Source organism: Hippocampus guttulatus, chromosome 14, assembly GCF_054856545.1.
Source record: "Hippocampus guttulatus isolate MCC_2025c chromosome 14, RoL_Hgut_1.0, whole genome shotgun sequence".
NCBI lineage: Eukaryota > Metazoa > Chordata > Actinopteri > Syngnathiformes > Syngnathidae > Hippocampus > Hippocampus guttulatus.
This window is the reverse complement of record NC_141274.1, coordinates 4541626-4562167: the sequence shown is the minus strand read 5'-3', so window position 1 is coordinate 4562167 and position 20542 is coordinate 4541626. Positions and strand designations below refer to the sequence as shown.

At 44.8% G+C, this 20542-nt stretch overlaps 1 protein-coding gene across 4 annotated transcripts in view; it reads right to left on the bottom strand.

The window, feature by feature from the left end:
• Window positions 1–1794: 1794 nt before the first annotated feature.
• The window catches only part of lig1 (ligase I, DNA, ATP-dependent), a 30542-nt gene continuing 11794 nt past the window's right edge, over window positions 1795–20542 (bottom strand). The window contains exons 17-27 of one of the 4 annotated variants that reach the window (XM_086129989.1): window positions 20213–20308; window positions 15989–16099; window positions 13214–13285; window positions 11360–11504; window positions 11165–11247; window positions 10102–10254; window positions 8948–9001; window positions 6506–6649; window positions 5698–5790; window positions 2940–3015; window positions 1795–2783 (exon numbers count right to left, since the gene is read on the bottom strand). In XM_086129989.1, the coding sequence (XP_085986115.1) occupies window positions 2551–2783; window positions 2940–3015; window positions 5698–5790; window positions 6506–6649; window positions 8948–9001; window positions 10102–10254; window positions 11165–11247; window positions 11360–11504; window positions 13214–13285; window positions 15989–16099; window positions 20213–20308 (1260 nt within the window). In that variant the 3' untranslated portion in view covers window positions 1795–2550. Of the gene's footprint in view, window positions 3016–3677; window positions 3873–5697; window positions 5791–6505; window positions 6650–8947; window positions 9002–10101; window positions 10255–11164; window positions 11248–11359; window positions 11505–13213; window positions 13286–15988; window positions 16100–20212; window positions 20309–20542 lie in introns of those variants that run through there. The other 3 variants (XR_015102924.1, XM_086129988.1, XM_086129990.1) reach the window with 3 other exon arrangements.

The window sequence follows — 20542 nt, the reverse complement described above, 5'->3', positions numbered from 1 at the left end:
TCAACTTGGATGCCTCTAGACCACCTTAGACCAAACCTAGACAGACTTGGGCCACTCGGAAACATCTTGGACAGCTTGAAATTGCCACGAACCAACCTCAGACCATTATAGTCCAACTTGGACCATCTCCAGACAACCATGGACCAATCTTAGACTACTTGAAACTACGTTGCATCAACCTAAGTACACCATAGACCACGATGAACAACGCAAGACCACATTGGACAACTTCAAACCATTCAGGACCCTTCTCACCTACTTTGGACCAACTCTGGAGTACCCTTTGCCCTTCTAGACCGTCTAGTACCACCTTAGACCACCTTGCTCCACTTTAGACCAGCTCAAACCACGCTCAGCCAATTAAGGCTTTTCAAGACCTCCCTCTACTCAAAATTGATCAGATCCTTTTTTTGTCTGTATGGTCCTGTGTTTTTGGAATTAATTAAGAAATACAAAAAAAAGACAATGATTTTGAACTTGGATCAAATTTGATATTCATATTGCTTTCATTTTTATCGAAAAAAAGAGGTGCTCCCGTTCTCCAATATTTCTGTTGGTATTTTTATGGGCACCAAGTGTGGCGGTAGTGCATTTAGGTCTGGGTCACGGCGGTCCAGTCCGCTCAGAAGTCAGAACAAAGGCCGTAAAGTCTTTGGAGTCCCTCCCGCCGGATTCCTGCTGACACAATGGAGCGCGAGGGGGACGGGGCCCGGGCCCAAGGCCTCAATGGCGCTTTCTCCCGCCCCGTTGGGATGCACAAAGGCACGCATTGAGCGCCCCCACGCCGGAACGTGTCGCCGCCGCTGCCAGCCCAGAAAGTTGAGGCCAGGACAACTGGAACAGAGACAAATGAAGGACAACACGGGCAGAGGGACGAGCACCTCTGACATCTTGTTCACGTGTCCCAAAACACGTACAGTAAATGTCCGCACTCATGAAGCGAACAACCTCCAAAATATCCAGATCTCACCCATTTCCTCACTTTTGTGTTATCCTGATAAAGCTACAACAGTCAGAGCAATCCACTTTTTCCCTGATGATCTCACCATGTTGTTTGTGGTTCAATAAAGAACACTACAGAAGTATACGTGGTGCTGCATCCTCATCGCGAGCCCTCCAGAGAGGTCTGAGCTGGTCCAGTTAGTGAACCGAGCCCAGGTCGGGCCACCCTGAACGGATCGACATCTTGGGACACTTGATGATGTGGCCTGTCCTGCTGGGTTCAACAAGTTAAAAACTGCCAGCATGTGGAGTACACATTGCAGAATTGGATGCATTTTTTTTCACAAAATATTCCCAGAGCTGCATATGATCATTTGGAAGGAGTAGCGTTCAAATAAAAAGGGTTTGGAAAGTTCTGAGCAGTCATTAGTCAGCACCTGAGGGAAGGCATGAGTGATGATGTTGGAGGACAAGAAAGACACGTAGGTCTTGATCATCATGCTCTCCCTGGCACCTTCCTTCATGCTCAGGGGTCTTGGGAGGGGGGGCCGGCGGTAGACATTTTGTCCACTGGTGACAAATTACCGCCTCTCCTAAGAGTCGGCCAACGTCATCGCACGACCAAACGAACCATCTGCCACATCACAGGTCAAAATTGAGGCAAGAAATGTGGCAGATTGGTGGAGGTCTGTAGGGGTCTGGGGACAACTATATGGGGGGGGGGGGGGGGGTTGCTCCAGAATTTGGTGCCAGCACGACAGAAGCTGCCTCGCATGCAGAAGAAAGGCCTCAGTGTTCTCTCGTGACATTGACATCATTATACAATGTAGAGCTGAGACTACCTCAGTATTGTGTAAATGCATGACGATAAAAAAAAAATAATAATAATAATAAAAGACATAAAGGAGGATGTAAATGATTAATTGGATTTTATAAAGTGTAATTACTGTACAGTGGGGAAAAATTGAAAGTCTCAAAGGCGATTGCGTGTTATGGAACTCGAAGCAGACTACCTCTATCCTCTTGTCAAAGTAATTTACAAGTTACTTTCGGGTACCGTAAATACTATAGGATGCAAATTGTTTCTAGCCCTGTCTTAGATCCTGACATCTGCATTTTGGCCTGTTTTATTGCCGTTTCCCTCCCTTCGCATCGGCGGCGCCTTGGTGGCGACGTCAAAATTGTGGCTGTTACTGTAAGCACTGCATTGAACAAACTCCCCGAAGGCATCTACCTGCAGCGTGTCATTTCATTCAATGGACTCCCCCCTGTGGTTTTAACTAACACTGTACAGCAGCATACTATGTGATAAATGTTGCCCACTCGGCACCGGCTGCAGCCTGATCACCCTGCATAACTTGCTGTATTCTAACAAGTGCCGTTTGATCCATGAAAATGTTCTGGAGTTTTTCTGTGCCTTTCTGTGACTCTTCCAGTCTCTCTGTTATAACCTGACATTGACACTCGAAGGTCAGTGGCCCCTCTGAGAACATCCTCTCTTTCTACGTTTCGACTTTTTCCCGCAACCTTTTGATGCGGGACTATAAGGGGATGCGGAAGGACAATTGCAAACTGGCAGCTGGCCTCAAATTGACAACCTTCGTCAATTTAGCCCCCCCCCCATGTGTAACGAACGGTTTGCAGTGGGTGAGGCTTTCTGACTTCGACGAGCAGAAAAGCTCGTGCAAAAAGAGAGAAAAAAAAGGGGGGGGGTTGTGCTGAACATAATGAGATCCTAAAGGTTAGTGGCCAACGCCGTGAAGAAAAACACGATTGATATTCTGAGGGCTTTGGCTCGGGACAATGGCGGCGTGTGTGCCACCCGCTCTCTCCCTCACGGCCTGGAATGGCAGCGATGTCACAGCCAGCGCCAAGATGGAGGGATGAGGAGGAATGGACGGATGAGGAGGAGGAGAACAAAGCCTTTGTTACCACGGATGAGGAGGGATGGACGGATGGAAGGACGAGGAGGCGGCGTAGAACAAAGCTTTTGTTACCGCAGTGGACAAAGAGGCCATTGGGGGGCGAAGACACGGACACCATGACGGACAAAAGTGTTGGGACGACGTCCACCTACAGGAAATCAACAAGAACAGAGGACATAAAGGTCTCGTAGGAAGACCTGCGCACGCCTGATGCAAGCTGACCGTCCAGTCCTCTGACTAACTCATCCAAGTAGGCCTTTACACACCTTGGATTCAAGTCAGGCCAAGTCCAGGAGGTGAAGCGGCAGTAAAACAGGCCAAAATTCAAATGTCGGTCAGCAATAGCAGTTTCGATCCCCGGCCATCGGGACCATAAGGCAGTGTCCTTGAGCAAGATACTGAACCTGATGCTGCGTCATCAGTCGATGACAGTGGTGAACAGTGTGAAGAGCTTTTGAATACCAGAGGTAGAAAAGCGCTTGACAAGTGACAGCCCATTTACCGTCATCATCTCAGTGTTCTTACTTTTTATGTCTTTTGTTTTCAATGTGAGCACTGGAACAGTTTGGGCCAGTGCACAGCGCAGTCCGATAGCACCCAGCCTTTTGAGCACACCTCAATTCCATATTTGCATTTTCAATATTTTCTGCTCCGCTGCCTGCTTGATTTCCATTCAGCACAACAACAGCCACGATAGGAAGGAGGAGGACATTTAGGAATTTCAGTCACACGTACACTGACATACACAAACGGAGAAACATTTGCACGCACAATTCACACACACACACAGACTCGCATACACACTCTCTCTCAGGATGTGTAAAAGGACCTTTTATTTCCATTCAAGTTGACAAAAATACATTTATTTACATTCAGGCTGATATCAATGACATCAGTGATTGATGATGATTTATTGGCATCGTGGTCAGGTCAAAAGTAGTCCTCCATGTCGGCTTTGTCTCCCTGATTCAGGATCTGCTGCTGCTTCTTGTACAGGTCGGCGATCTTGAGGGACGAAGAGGAGGATAAGTCCAATATCCTTTGGAATCAATAACATTCTTCCTGACATACAACATAAGCACTGAAACAAAAGCTAATCAAGTCTGGCGTTGCCTTTGGGAGAAATGTGAAATCATAGCGCTTGCCAAACAGCAATCCGGGGGATTTTTTTTGAACGTCATTAAATGCTATCTTAGTCTATCTGTCACTCGATCCATCCAATTCAAGTCAACTGTTGCCTTCAGTGACCATCTGAAATCACAGTATTCCTGACAAAACAACCAAGGTAAAATCTACCGCTGCACTAACCAATTCCAGTGTTGCATTCATAGACATTCCGAAATCACAAATAAGCGATTGTTTGTCTTGTGCAACCACCAAGAGATTGTTCCAAATGTCTTTAAATGTTTCTCATGTCGACTTCTACCTCTTCTTCACAGGAGTTGCCTTCAGGGACTGACTGATATACAGTCGTCCTCACAACTGAGTTGCTCCAAATGTCCTTAATTGCTTACCGAAATTGTCTAACACTCCTCTAATCAAGTCTCACGGTGCCTTTAACGACAATCTGAAATAACAGCATTCTTCAAGAAACGAGTGTTAGAAACGTTCAGTGAATCACGATCCATCTGCGTCAAGTCTAGCGTTGCTTTCAGGAACAGCTTGAAATCACAGCTCCCCTCACCCAATAAAGTGATTGTTCCAAATGTCTCAGTTGGAAATGCCAAGCTATCCTAAATCAAGTCTGGTGTGGCCTTAAACGACAGTCTGAAATCAAAGAATTGTCTTGAAAATAAATACATCAACCACTCCGTCTCAGGTCAACCGTTGCCTTCAGATAAAACCTGCCAGAAATCTATGAATCCGTTCATATATCCTCAATCTACTCTCGCCTGGTTCTCAAGTTGCCTTCAGGGACCGTCTGAATTCACACACTTTCCCTCGAATGATACCCCAAAGTGATTGCTTCAAATGTCCCGTTGAATCGTTTCTTCAATCCATATTGAGTCTTGTGTTGCCTCCAGGGAGATTTTGTAATCACGTTTCCTCGTAAATGATTGTTCTATCAATCAATCAATCAATCAATCATCTTTATGATGACTTGAGGGACAGTCTGAAATCGCAATTTACAACAACCAAGTGATTATTCCAAACGCCCCTAAAGGTTGAATATCCATCCATCCATCTATTCCAAGTCGTGTTGCCTTCAGGGACAGTGGGAAAGTGGTTAACCTGGCAAGTGATTGTTTCAAGTCTATCCATCGACATCATGTCTCGTGATGCCTTCAGGGACAGTCAGCAATCAGTTTTCCTCCCAGCCCAAGTCAACGATTACACCAAATATCTTTGAAAGTTTACTTAAATTGTTTATTGATCTCAATCCCTCGCTTCTAATCTCGCGTCTTAACATCAGGGAGATGTCGACCATGGCGCTCTATGGCAGCTCCCCCTAGAGGCTTGCCGGAGAAACGCACACCGCCACTGAATACCTAAGTGTGCTCTACATGACTTTGATTCTGGCACACACTTTATTAATGAACATACGCGTAAGCGCGCCGTACATTAAACTGTGCGTCCAGTACACACTTTATCAATGAATATATGTGAGGGTGCCGTATATTACCCTGTGCTTCTGGTGCACTTTATTAGGCAGACGGCAGCAGTAAACCTGCTGTTATACAGCCTGTAGTAAAGCAGCCTCGCCCTTGTACTTGCATTCAACCTTGAAGTTGAAAGCAACTTAATAGGTCGGATCTTTTGGGGGAGGCCACAAACAAAGAGAGTTTGTCTTATTCTGAAAAGGCGACCGACCGGCCGTCACGCGGCTCACCTGAGCGCCGCTCGTGGCGTCCTCGGGCTTCTTGTCGTCTCGGATGCGAAGGAAGCGAGGGAAACGCAGGGAGATTCCTTTCTCTGGATCCACCTGAGGAAAATGGAGAGGTATAAGATCAGGGAGGATGGTGAAATGAAGAGCAAGAAGAGGGGGAAGAGGAATGAGGAAGAAGTGAGGAGGGAAAAGAAGGATGAGTGAAAAAGCATAAAAGAGGAAGGAGTGAGGAAGATGAGGGTGGAGGAAAGGACAAAGTGGAGGAATGAGGAGGAACAAGAGTGGAAGGATGGAGGAGAGGAGATAAGGAAATGGAATGAGAAAGAGGAGGAAGAGGAGACTGCAAGGAAGAAGGAGAGGAAATGAGGACGAGGAGGAGAAAGGAAAGACGATGGGGATGAGGAGGGATATGAAGAGAGTCGGGAAAATGGGGCATGAGGAAGAGGAGGTTGGAAGAAAAGGCGGAAGAAGAGTCAGGAAGGAAATGAGAAAAAGGAAGAAGAGATGGGAGGAAGGAAAAGAAGGAATGAGAACACGGGAGGAGAAAAAGGGCTGGTTGTAAGCAGATGATGACACAGGAGGGAGCAGGGGAGTAGAAATTAAAACCGAGACAGTGATGGGGGAGGTAAGAAAACAAACGACAAACATGAGGCTGGCAAAAAAAAAAAAAAAAAAGCAGAAAAAGGAACCAAAAAGGAAAGAGAAGAACTAAGAAAAAAATAGCGCGACGAAAACCAAGGAATGAGGACGAAAGGGGATGAAGGCAAACAAGAAGAAAATAAAGACGAGGATGATGGAGAAACAGACTGACCAGTCCCATGGCAGCCTTGTACACGGGCGACAGCGACAGGTCGGCACACTTGACCTCCCAAACCTGCACAGCATCCAGCCAAACGTCGGGCTCGGCCGATTGGTCCACGCGGTAGTAGGGGCGGGGCTTGGGCAAGATGTGTTCCTGGTGGAAAAGGCGATCAAGCAGGCTTGCTAAGCAAACACAAATGTCAAATAGTCGCCACCTTGACACAAAACGGCTGATTCTGATTCAGACTTCCTGTTCGATTTCTGGCATGGGTTCCTGAAACTTTTTTTTTTTTTTTTAAATGCGCGTTACCATTGGATATGGATGTATTGCATTTCCGAGCGACTGGTGAAACTTTCTAAAACTGGGAGATGATGCCCCCTCTCCCCAAATCTTTTGTCCATACAGCAAAATTTTAAATATATATGTCAAATTATTGTCATTATTTATCATCGGGCGGGCTGGTGGTCGAGTGGCTAGCGCGTCGACCTCACAGTGCAAAGGTTTCGACCTCACAGTGCTCGAATCGAGCGCTGGCCTTCCTGTGTGGAGTTTACATCTTTTCCCCATGTGATAATATACCATCGCTGTCCTGTGGAAAAACACGCATGTCCAATTTTTGTCATTTTTTTAAATTGTTACGTTAATCGCGTCTACTTATCAGACAAAAAAAATTTTTTAACAAAAATGGACATACGTGTTTTTCACAAGACAGCAACAATATTCACGTTTTCATGACTTCACTTTCATGCACCAATCATGATAACCCATAACCTGAAACAAGGTAAATGTATCTCAAAAAAAATACTTCTTATAAGAATATGAAGTTAGGGCTATGTGCGACAAGCGCCATACTTGACGTCCACATTACACGCGAGGTCGGCCCGTCGCTGATGTGCGAACGCGGCCAATCACGTCGCAGCCGGGCTCCCATCAGCCTGCCTTAATCCGCCATCCATCATGCTCTCAAGCGGCGCTTGATTACGGAGCAGCGCGGCGGGATCCGATCGAGTCGGATGAGGACGAGGGACTGTTTTCCCCTCCCGCCCACCCCGCAATCAGCGTGATTGTGCACCATCAATATCTTCAAAGTGCTGCTTTTCAAACTTTATTATTCGCTTCGACGACAAACCTGAGGTGTTTCAAATATGAGGCGATTCAAATAAAAGTCGGCGGTCGGTCCAGTCTGTTGAATTCCCTTCTTTTTGTTGGAACTTAAGCACTCTTGCCTTCCACAAGGTCAGTCAAACCTCATTTAATCAGCGGGCGATGCCAACACCGTGGAAACACAATCAACTCCATTCAGTCCAAAAGTTTGTACGATCATTTCTGTTGACTTTTAAGGTGAGTCGGCAACTGTGAGTGCCTCGCGATCTAGTGGGAGGTAGTGATGTACTTGTGTCCTGCAGGTGTCCAGAGTGTCGGAGTCTCCAATAGCATTTGAAAATCGTTACGTTTGCTGACAGCGGTTTGCAGTCCCCCCCAACCCTCTGTTGCTGCACCTAAAGGTACGTGTCCAACGCAAGGCCCGGGGGCCAGATTTGGCCCGCCACCTCATTTTATGTGGCCCGCGAAAGCAAATCAAATGTTAACTTTTACGATGATTGCTAAAATCTGTCCCAAATTTTCAACTTCTCATATTGTAATACAGGGGTGCCCATTACGTCGATCGCGATCAACCGGTAGATCGCCGACTGGTCCCAAGTTGATCCCGAGGGGTGTCCAGGAGAAAAAAAACAACCAACCATTTGTGTGTCTTTGCGCATGTTAGTAATACATTTTTTTGTGTTAACGTCCACTGCACCCGAATTATCCTATCAGTCTCATTTTCACAAAAAGTATTTAAAAAATAAAATAAAATAAAGCAGGTAAATCTTTAACCTACGGTGGCGCGTGAACTGCGTCACCGGAAGTTTTTAATGCTCAGCAGTCTGCAATTGCAGCTTGTGATCAGAGCTGTTGCGCAATATCTTTTATCGTTATCATTATTCTCTTTCCGTTTGTTTCGTGTAGAGCACAATTCACCGAGGGCACGGGCAAAGAATAGGAATCTAGAGGGCCGAGGGGAGCACTTTAATACGGCACGTGTGAGCTACGATGGTTAACAAGCTGCAAAAGTGCGTGGCATGCCTCCGTGTCAGGCTGTTGCTCATCATGGCGTGCGTGTGTATGTGCGCGCGCGCTAACGGATCGACCGCGCGAGGTTGGTTGATCGAAAAGTCGATTTTCGGTCCACAAAGTTTGGGCACCCCTGTTGTAATAAAGAAGCGAGATATTGTCAGCATTTTCTTGTTACCAAACCCCTCATTGCAGTACTTAACTTTTTTTTTTATATGGTTTCACGGTCATAACGGCCCTCCAAGGAGAACGGTCCCTAAATGTGGCCCGCGACAAAAATGACTTTGACAACCCTGTGAACTGAGTTGAACCGAAGACTCGTCTCTTCGGCTTTACCTTCAAGAACTTGTGGCGCTGCTCCAGGTCTTCATCCTTGAAGCCAGTCCCGATCTGGAAGAAACGCAGACAAGATATCATGTGGATGGAGTATAACTTGGTCATAAAAATGTCAACAAACACATTTGTTCAGTGTACCATGACTGGAAATCTCCAGTTTGGCAGGCATCAATGTATGTGTGTTTCGTTTGTGTTTTGCTGGCAGTATTGCAGCCACAAATCCTTTTGCCGTGGATAAAGACATAAAAGTTACAGCGGTAAAAAGCAGGGATTAAATTTTTCTTTTGGGGGGGGGGGGGGGTACAAAGACGGGAGGGAACCTATGCTTCATGGTGCTTGTTTACACACTTCACAACCACACGTACAAGAGCCAAAGAAACATACAGAGGAGAGAAAAAAAAACACTCAAACACCCTGCATCTGACAAAATCCAAACAAACGGAAAACACACAGAGATGAAGCAGTGCGCCACATCAACAGCTTCTGAAAGGTAATCGACCAAATTCTAGACGATCCGTTTAATCGCCAAAGCCCAGACGGATGGGATCAGGCGAAATATTTTATCATGAGGCAGTTTTGGTATGTAGCTCTTAAGGACACGACAGATCTTAAAACTATAAGGGTGGCATTATTTTGGGCCAAATTAGGTTGCCGCCTGAATGGGCTGTAGAAGAAATCGAAACGGGATTTGGAAGTACCGTAACTTAATGGTTTGGCTAACGAGTTTAGGCGGATTTCGAAAACCTGTTCTCGATCCTTAAGAAGGCCCAACTACCAGATTTCATGGACATCAAGTCACACTTGTACTTGTGCGATTCGTATACATTGAAATTAGAGCTGGGCCTGGCACCTGAATCCTTGTTGTCCCTCCAACGTTGACTTTCTTTTGGCGAGAAGAGGCCTTGATAGTTTGCTGCCTCAAGACGTCAAAAAAAATCCAAAGTTTGATGTGGCCAAGTCTCAAAGCAAAGATAAAAGGCAACGCGGTGTGTACCGTTTATTCGGGGCTAACTGGTTTGATAAGCACCCCAAATGGAAAAGGAGAAATAAAACTTTTGTAGCGGAACTTCTAATGGTTTAGCCTTGAGATGAGGTACTACTGTAGGGGCGTGTTAGCACAGATGCTAAACGTAGTCGTCGTGCTAGTCCCACACCTTGCAGACCGACTGGAACTCCTCGTTGTCTTCGTCGTAGCAGGCTAGCAGGAAGCCGCCGTATGTCCCCGTCCTCTTGCCTTTGCCAAGATAGGCGCCGATAACGCACAGGTCCACCGTGTCCCCCACGCCCTCCAGGTAGTCCTTCTTCAACTGTGGGGTGGGGACACATGATGAAAAAGTGACTCGTTCGTTGGCCGTGTAAAAATAACTGGATGGCGTTTGCGCCATATGTTGCTCCGCGAGAGGAACGGAGAGGTGTAATTCAAACGCGAACGTGTCTGGAGAAGTTAAAAGCGCCACGAGAAAATTGCCAACTTGGAGGAAAACGGCCGACTTACTGCTCGTTTTGGCCCACATTCATTGTTGAATCTCAAAAGCTTGCCAAATTACTGCGGCCAATCACACCCGGTTAAAATTTGGCAGTGATCGGCTCACACCACAGGCAGAATTGAATTAAAAAAATAATAATATTAAAAACACTGAATATTGCTGTTTCAAAGCAAAATGGCTGGCATCTTGCTCATTTTTGCTTCCATTTATTGTTGAAAATCTCAAAACTAAAACTTACTGTCGACTGGCGGTCTATTAGACCGAGTTTAAATTTGACAAGAAACGGCTTCTTCCCCCAGAAGCGCTACATTAATGTAGCGCCGCCGGAAGCGAAAATTGAAGTTTTCAAAGCAAAGTGGTTGACTTCATGTTGGGTTTTACCAACATTTCATTGATGAAATCTAAAAAAGGTTTGCAACGTACTGTTGCCAATATGAAAAAAAAATTGACAGAAGACCACTAAAAATGGCCAACAAGTGCATTTTGGGAGCAACGTGGCGGAACTGAGGCTAGTTTTCGTCCACAGTCCTTTCAGGCTTTTTGTGTGCCTTTCCATTGCAGACATGGCCATTGAATTGAAACTCGAGCAGAATTTTGGTTCTATTTTTTTTCAAGGGAAAGAAGCACTGCAGGACACCTGACCCGCATTCACTGGATGGCTATTATGGGCCCCTTATAAAAGCCGTCACCTTCTGGACCGTTAAGCCTTGCGAACGGAGGGCGTGCTCACCTTCAGCCAGTTATGGGAGCGTTTGGCGATTTCATAGGTGGCGTCCTTCTCCAGAGTCTTCACCATCAAGCCTTCGCATGAGTCTGCGCACGCGAACGCGCACACACACACACACACACACACGCACACACACACACACAAAGTTGTCAGGGTGTCTGAGCCCTCACACAAAGTGACACACAAACAAATGCAAACCTCGGACAGACTGCTCCAGGAACTCTGCGATGGTCTCCGTGTTGTCCGAGTCGATAAATCGGGCAAATACAAACTCTCCTTCGGCTTCGGCAAAGGATTCTCGCAGGAGCTCCCGACGCCGACACAGTGGCTGTCGCACAAGAGACTACCCCCCCCCCCCAACATACACACACACGTTTAATGTTGTTTCCCTTTTTAAAAAAATGGCAAAAGTGTATCTTTTCCACTTTGCTTGCAGCCTTACAATGACAAAAGATGCAGTCAACTTTGGTTGCAGTAAGTCTCTCTCTCACACACACACACACACACACACGAATGATCGTGCACTGCTTTCCCATCTTGAGAGAAAGGTACGGATACAAAATTGAGCTGTTGGCACAACACTGCAATGACCCATATTGCAAGGTGAGACAGATGTACGAGGAGAGCACCGACTGACTGGTTTTCTGAAAAAACTTGTGTTAAAGAGGCTCGAGAGGCAGCCATGAATTGAGAAAAGCCAGTAGTCTTTTTTGCACAACACGTTATCTCCGGTTGTAAAGGCCCAGAAACGCATTAAGCAAGCGGAATAAGCAGACTCAATAGCATCCGTTTTATAGAGGAAGAGCCACTGCAGTGTGCCGGATGCAAACAAAACGGTGGCGGCGGCAGAGTAACGGCGAGTAAATAATGTAGCGTCAGAAAAGTTATAGCTGTGTTAGGCCACGCAATGGCACAAATTAGCCGTCACTGTTTTAATTAGCTAATTTGTTTCGGTCCACGGGGGGGGGGGGGACACACACAACTACGTCTGCTGATTTGCATTTTGCCGGTGACAACTTTTGGGAATCTGCTGGCCTATTGTGTGTCTTATTTGGGGGGGAGGCACAAACACACAGGTTGTGTGACACAATCTCATTCCCTCACACACACACACACAAGGAACTAACCTCCCCCACACGTAAACGTGCACACACATACGCTGCAAAGTCGTGGCAGCTGTGACCTGCTGAAGAGTTATTCGCAATTATTTTGAAATTGATCACCATGTAGGAAACGATAGCATAAAAAGGAAAAGAGTGCCTCATTGTACAAACTGCAGGATGCAGCGACTGAGATTCGGTTTGAATAATTATCCATCCATCCATTTTCCGAACCGCTTGATCCTCACTAGGGTCGCGGGGGTGCTGGAGCCCATCCCAGCTGTCTTCGGGCAGTAGGCGGGGGACACCCTGAATCGGTTGCCAGCCAATCGCAGGGCACACAGAGACGAACAACCATCCACGCTCACATTCACACCTAGGGACAATTTAGAGCGTTCAATCAGCCTGCCATGCATGTTTTTTTTGGAATGCGGGAGGAAACCGGAGTACCCTTGAATAATTATATTATTATTAATTATTATTATTATTATTGAATAATTAATAAACTACATTCTAATGCTAATGGGGTGAAACGAGTATGAGTAATTTGGAAGCCTTAATTTAAAAAAAAAAGATATTTTTTATGCTTGGGGTAACCGTTTATTTGGCTTGCACCTGTGTGTTCCTGCAATCATTGATTGGTTAACTTGACTTGCATTTAGGGATGAGAATTGATCAGATTTTTACAATTCTGATACCGTTATCGATTCTGTTTAACGATTGATTATCTTATGGATAATCAATACTTTTTTTTGGGGGGGGGTGAAATAAATTGTTTTATGTCTTAATTGCAACAACAAACTTACAAACCCAACAACTGTGTGGTCTTAAGAGGTCCACAGCCTAGAGCTCCTTGAGATCTCTCTCTCTGTCACTCTCACTATATATATAAAATCGTCACCGACATATACCATGTAAATGTGACAACCTGAAGCTGTAGTGTAATGATTACCTCTCCATTGAGGTAGAGGAGATCAAAGGCGTACACACACACTTGGACTTTGATGTCGGCTGCATCCACATCCTGCAGGAACAGACGCACAAACGCGCACGCGCACACGCACACACACACACACACATGATTAATGCCGCTTCCCTTAACAAAAAGGCATGCAAATAGTCTGCGACACTCGTCTTATTCACAAACTAATTTGTCCAACCTTGGAATACTCCGAAAGAACATCTACCATTCATTTACAATTTGTTCTCGTCAAGTTATTACCTTTTCGCAGCCTGGCATACGATAATTAAAACATTCATGCGGACAGACGATAAACTATTCGTCACATCAGATGTGCTAAAAAGACTGCAGCGTCTGATAAAAAGTGTCTCAAAACTGTCTTCTTCCCTCATTAAAGGCAGCGAATAATTTCACAGAAATCAGTGGTGCATTTTTCACACCTCCGCTCAGGAAAAAGTGCACGCATGAAAACGTTTCAACATTACATAATGGCGGAGGTAAAAATGGCACACATCTATCGACAAGAGAATTTTTCTTGAGCTTGAAAGATGTGAGTGTCAATTGCAACCAGGGATAGACATGATTATGATTATATTTTAAATTTTTATTTTGGCTCATCAGCCACTGCAGCTGGTGAATCATGGATGGGATTTTTGATTCATCTGTTCTAAACGTACAATAAAATATAGAATTTTATCAAGTTTTACACACCCTGGATAATTAACATAAAAATGGACCAATGTGTTTATCTAATAAAAATATGGCTGTGTTCTTTTAGTTCAGTGATACTGTCATTTCATTGTACCGGTAGTTATTTTAAGTTCAAAAGATATCCACTTATAAGGAAGAGTGAAACATTGAGTCAGATTTGGGTTGAGATAATGTTGCATTAGCCACAGCACATTTTTTTTCTTTTCAAACTATGAGCAAATTAAATGGAACAAAAAGCAACTCCTGGACTCCTGCCCATTTGTTCCCACCCTCCAACAACGGTGCTCTATTTGCGCTCATCCTTTTTTAGTCTGAAGGCATGTCAATCACTCACTGTGTGTGTGTGTGTGTGTGTGTAGTCAAAAGAGCAAGTGACTTTGCTTCACTCAAATGGCTCTCGGAGTGTCCATAAGGATTCCTTTGAGAGCTGTAGCAACCTAGCTCGGCGCTAACTGCTAACCGGCAGCCCACCAATACTGTTTTCATTTCATTGATGCTTAATGGGTTTTTTTTGTTTGTTTGTTTTTTTTAATGGCATTTAAGGCCTTAATTTTTTACAAAATCTTTCATGACTTAAGGCCCACGCACAAACATAACTCAAAGAGAGTGCCACCTACAGGTGAGGAATGCACACAACACTGTTGTCAACTATTTACACCATTTTCCCTCATCCTTGGCTGGCAACGACAACAGCGCCAACTATATGTGAAGGGCGTGACTGCATTCATGCATCAGAAGGTCATTACAACTCACGGTGAGTCTACCGAGGAGGTTGAGGCGTCCCTGAGAATCAAAGCACAACAGCTACGTTCATCTTGACGTTCTTCCATTAGCGCCAGCTCCTCATCCGTCCTGCCCTTTTCTTCATCTGTGCCCATGTCGGCGTCCGGGAACGGGAGGAGAGAGACGACAGAGGACGCGTCCTCCGCCGCCGTCATGTGATTTGTGTGCCGTGTGAGCGCCATTATTCTGATCAAAAGTGAAAAAAACCCAGGCTGGCATTTGCAATCATACAAAGCCTCTCCCTGCGCCATCTCATCTTCACCCCTCTTTCCATTGCGTCCCTTTGACGCATCCCGATCAATCTTTTCCTCCTGCTATTGGATCATCTCACTCCATCACGCCGTCCTCCCTCCACCTCCTCACCACCACTTCCTCTACTTTATCGGCCCACCGCTTTTCAAATGCAAATGATCCAGTTATGTGTATGCAAGGTCATCATTTCTATCCTTTTATTATTATTATTTTTGCTATTTACATTGCCTTTGTTTTGTTTTTAATTTCTGCAAATTTGTCTGCGTGATGCCATGTCAGTTTGTGCTCTTCAGGTTGGTAAGCTGGCTATTACTCGATGAGCCTCATGTCAAGTTGCTTCGTATGCGGTCAAGATTTTAACGCACAGGTGTCAAACTCAAGGCCCGGGGGCCAGAACTGGCCCGCCACATCATTCTATGTGGCCCGCCAAAGCAAATCAAACATGTCAACTTCAACTACCATGCTTGCTAAAATCTGGACTTCTCATATGTAATAAATAAGAGAGATATTGTAAGCATTTTCTTGTTACCAAACCCCGCATTTATAGTACCTTAAACAATCGTAGAATCAACCATGATTCTTGACTTTTTTTGAATGCTTACACAGTCATAACGGCGCTCCAAGGAAAACGGTCACTTCAATGTGGCCCGTGACAAAAATGAGATTGACATCCCTGGTTTAATGGCTGAATACAGTCGACTATGTAACATGGGCTCATGGTTGTGGAGTATGCTAGAAGTATGTGTGTGGGCTGATGCTACAAGATTCTCACTGTTTTAAATGCTGTGCCGCCGTCTTGTGGCATCGATGCACAATTACAAACATGCCTTTTGGGGGAATGAATTCTTCAGAGAATTTCACGACTGTATTTATTTTATGTCATGTAATAAGTCATTCAGTGGTAGACATGGTAGTTGTGTTTATTTGGCGTTAGAATATGAGCGGTCCTTGGAAAATAAGTTTGAGTACGCTAGTTTTAAAGCGCCTCCACACGTTTAACAACCTTCCTCTTATTCGTACCTTTCTCTTGCGTGTGGTGAGGACCTGGAACGGCTGGATCTGTTTCTTCTCGCGATCCCACGCCACCGCTTCGGAGTCCAGCACGCAGGAGACCACCGAGTCTTTCTTTACCTGCCAAGGAACGTCAAAAATGAAGCTAAAAGTACATTTGTGGCTAAGGCGAAAAGCTAACAAAAGGAGTCTAGATCTTTCCTCACAATCCATATCAAACAGAGGCACCACCCTGGCCACATTGATTTTTTTGGGGGGTTGAGCAAAAGGACAGATTTAAGTTCATAAATTTGAAGAACAATGGTCTTCACTTCTAAACACACACAAACAAAACACACAATATACAGTACATAACATGTGAATACTAACTGTGCGCACGCACGCACACACACACGCAGTATAAACAGATGGAAGCGTGCTACCGACACCTACAGGCCTTGAACGGATTTTATAAAGACTGAAATGTCTAGTTGTTGAATATGTGATTTATTACAAAGCTGCTAATGAATTCGATTTTTTGGTTTTAATCCAACTCTGTCCACTAATTAAAATGCCAGACAACTTCTAGGAAGAAGTTGGAATTTTTGCTCAAATAAACTGAAATTGGATGAGATGAGACGGCTTGCTAGTTTGCAATTCTCAGTGGTTACAGGCATGGTAGCGTAACGACACGGACATTATAGCTGGGTTGGAAAGCGTAAATATTAAAACGGTTCAATATTTCCAATGGACGGCGAACCCCTGTGTGTAGTCAACACACGATGCGGCCGAGCCAGGCCCGAAATTTTGCACTTTCCTACTTTCTGATCAAAGTCAGTGAAGTCCAGATTCTCCTTAAAAAACTGTGCGATAATCCTTTGATGTTCTGTTGTGATTTTTTCCTCCGTCAGGGCCAACAATCGTTAGTTTAATTCGTTCAACACTGGCGTCTGGTTGTGGTGTACGTTTGTATAACGTGTCTCACAAGTCGTTCGCCACACGTTAAATGAAATGAAAGGCGAATTTGTGATCACGATGGAGTTACCACATCATGCTAATACCCGCTAGGCCAGGGGTGTCAAACTCATTTGACATTGTGGGCCACATGCGGACTTGGTAGATGTGGGCTGAACCATTAACATTATACCATACTGTGCCATGAATCACCAATATATCATCTCTTTTCTTTGTTTTGGTCTCAAGAAGCATTGATTGGCGCTTTCATATCATTTGCTGTGTTGGGTCTATCTCGGTGACAGACTGAGACTGCTGTTTTCTTCCCCGATCAAAACAATGTTGTCTTCTACTGTGATCAAAACAGTGTGCCCCCTAGTGGATAATCCACAAATTGCATTTTATTTAAAATCTCCATTCTGTGTCTTTAATGCATTTTTTTCACTTTTAAATGATCCCGCGGGCCGGATGGAACCTATCCGCGGGCCATTTGTTTGACACCCCTGCGCTAGGCCGTCTATGGAGTTTCACATTATATGTTAGCATTCAACTAGCAGACTTTTGTTGGTGGAAATTACCAATATATGGTTTGGTTGAACATTTTTGGTGCTTAAATATCCAATGTTTGACCCTGCGTTTTATGTGTCAGATTCTGCTAAAGGTCATGGCCTGAAGCTACCCAGTTTTACAGTCAACTTCAACTGGGAGTGGCAAATAAACAGCTTGAGGCAAGCCTATCGTGCATCTTATTTTGGAGAACAGCCACTAAAGGAATATTTTAAAACAGGAGTTCAGAGTAGGTTAAGTCATGAAGAGCAACCGGAGAGAGGTGGGGGTTGATGATACCTCACTTGAAATGGACTCCACATAGGCGCGTTCTTCAACGCGGCATCAGTCCGACGATTACTTTTGCCACCCGTCTCATCACGGCGCATCAGACGTAACCACTTGTGATCAGCCACTTTTTAAGTCGGAGTCGGCCCTAACGAGCGGCTAATGCATCTGTATTAACACAGTGCCACTTTGGACTCATTGAAATGCAAAGCGCCGTCTCGCCGGAAGCTGCCTTGCTCCAGACATTCATTGTGTGGCCGCGTCGCCGTGACAACCCAAAGCTAATTCCAAATCCCTGTTCACATGATTGACTGACTGTCCATTCCCCCCCCCCCTTACCCCCCAACCCCCCGCGCAAATCTAGCGAGGGACAAAAACAGTAAATCACTCGCAATGCATTCCACACCATCGGAGTTAAGTGAAGTGTCACCGGCGTGAGAGGAGGGGCGGGAGGCTTGTTTTATATCTCGAGTTATTAAGAAAAGCCGCTGCCTCTTGGCCAATTTTTACACAGTATGACAGAAAGTTCGGAGTGCTGGCAAGAAACGCTGTTGCTGAATTCAAGAGAATGCTCGAAAATGGCTCCCCTTGAACTTTATCCGCCTCATTAGACGTTTGTATTAATTTCGCACTCTATTTGCTTGTAATGCTATCGTTATGCTCTGTAAATGTAATTGCTGTTAATGATGTGGAGTGTCCGGAATGGACGTTTTAGATTTACAGTATTTCTTAATTGGAAATATTCATTTGAATTTCATACATCTCAGTCATAGTCGAACTGGACTTCCATCCAAAGCTGACAACATGAAAACTTGCTTCGAAGGTTGTGCCGCACACATCGGGAAGCCTTTTCGTCACTTGGCGAAGCTTCGCCGCGCTGTGAATGAGGGCAACTACACGGCACAACAAACAAACAAACTCTACTGAGTGACGCAATTGTGCGAGTAACTCAATTAAATATTTTAACGCAATCAAAGCACGGGCCCGCAGATATACGAGTGACATTTCAGTAACAGCTGCGTGCCAACAAGCGTGAATGAGAACGGCTCTAATAAACCCATGTAGCCTCATTTGCTATTTAATTGCAGTTCCTGACTAGACAGTAGCCAGGGGGGGGGGCTCAGTGGGCGCCAAAGAAGCGAGCGCTCACTCTCGGTTAACATTGGGCTGACTCGCCGTGCTGGTACAGTGGATCATCTTGCGATTGTCAGCTTAAACGTCCAAGCGAAAAACACCAAATGGCAGCTCCAGACTAAGCAAAAAGGCTGACAGTTGGACTCGGAAGAACTTTAGGTGGAGGTAGGTTGTTGTTTTTTTAATTAGCGGTCCATTGAGTTGGTGTCACTCACATTATTATGTACTGTATATAGAAAGTGCCCAACAAAACATAGTCATATGCAATCCATATACAGTATTTTTAGAAAATAAAGCATCGAGAGCAGTGGTTCCCAACCTTTTTTGCCCCACGGACCGTTTTAATGTCAGACAATATTGTCAGGGAACCTTTAAGGCCGGATAAATACAACAAAATAATATGATATGACCCGTATGAAAACTGTGGTATTTTCTAAACATAATAAGAAACACAAAGCCTGACACGGGGAACGTCCTATGTGTCCGCAATGTTCTCCGGTCACGATGGTAACGTTTAAACGTTCCTTCAAAATAAGATACACCGCAAATACAAAGTGCATGAAAAATACAGCTCACCATCGCCACATAGTGAGCAGTTATTGCCCTCTTAGAGGTCTAACTGACCTCTAAGAGGGCACTTAGAGGTCAGTTAGAGTCGACAGCAGCAGCCTCCTAATATCAAGTACAACTTTATTGTCAAATGTGCAACATATAGCACAGATGAAATTTCTTCCCTCTCATAAAGATGGAATCATTTTCTTAATTCTGATTCCGCAAACAGATTTTTGATCAGGCTACCATGCTTAGACTAGTGGGGGGCACTGTGTGAACATACTAAACATTTTATTGCAAACACATTTGCCGACTTGACTTCCCCTTGCAGGGCAATGTTATATATATAAAATTGTTTTGAAATTACTTGTGCATTGAAGTGGTTTGGGCATGATGGTTTGTGGTGTATTTCGGGTTTCAAAGATTAGTTAGGCAAAATCACTATGTGAAACTTTCCATCCAGGAGGTTATGCTGTGTCGTTGCTCCCTCTTGACACGATGGCGGCATAATGTAGTTCACTCAAACAAGTGAAGTGATTATTTTAAACGGAAAAGTCGAAATTTGGGCGCGACCGGTTAATTGGCCGGCCAATGAAGGTACAATATATGTTTTAAACTAATCAGAAGTTTATTCTGCAAAATATTAGAATCTGCATTAGCTTAAAAAAAATCCATATCAGTCTAAATATTTCAACAAAGCAAGTGGGTGTAACGTGAATGGAGCAATGATCCACCAGCCGCATTGATTATATTTTGCGACATTTTGACATGCTTTTTTACCTTGGGGATCCGAGAGATGACGTCAGGGTACTTGCTGGTGTTGTCCTCCTGGTTGCGGCTAAATATCCGAACCTCGCCGCTCTCCAGGATGTGAATCTGTCCGGCAAAGCAAAACACCAACAGTGAAAATGTGGATTCGGCTCAACGATGACTCAATAAAATGTAAGGGAACATTTTCCTGGCTAAGTCAATAAAATGGCTAGGATCCAGACATTTCAAAGAACGTCGCGTCGTAGACCTTTACCAAGGTTTAAATAATTATGACAGTGACAAAATAACCTCCGAAAATACTTCATCAGCTAAAATAGGGATAACGATCAACACAAATTG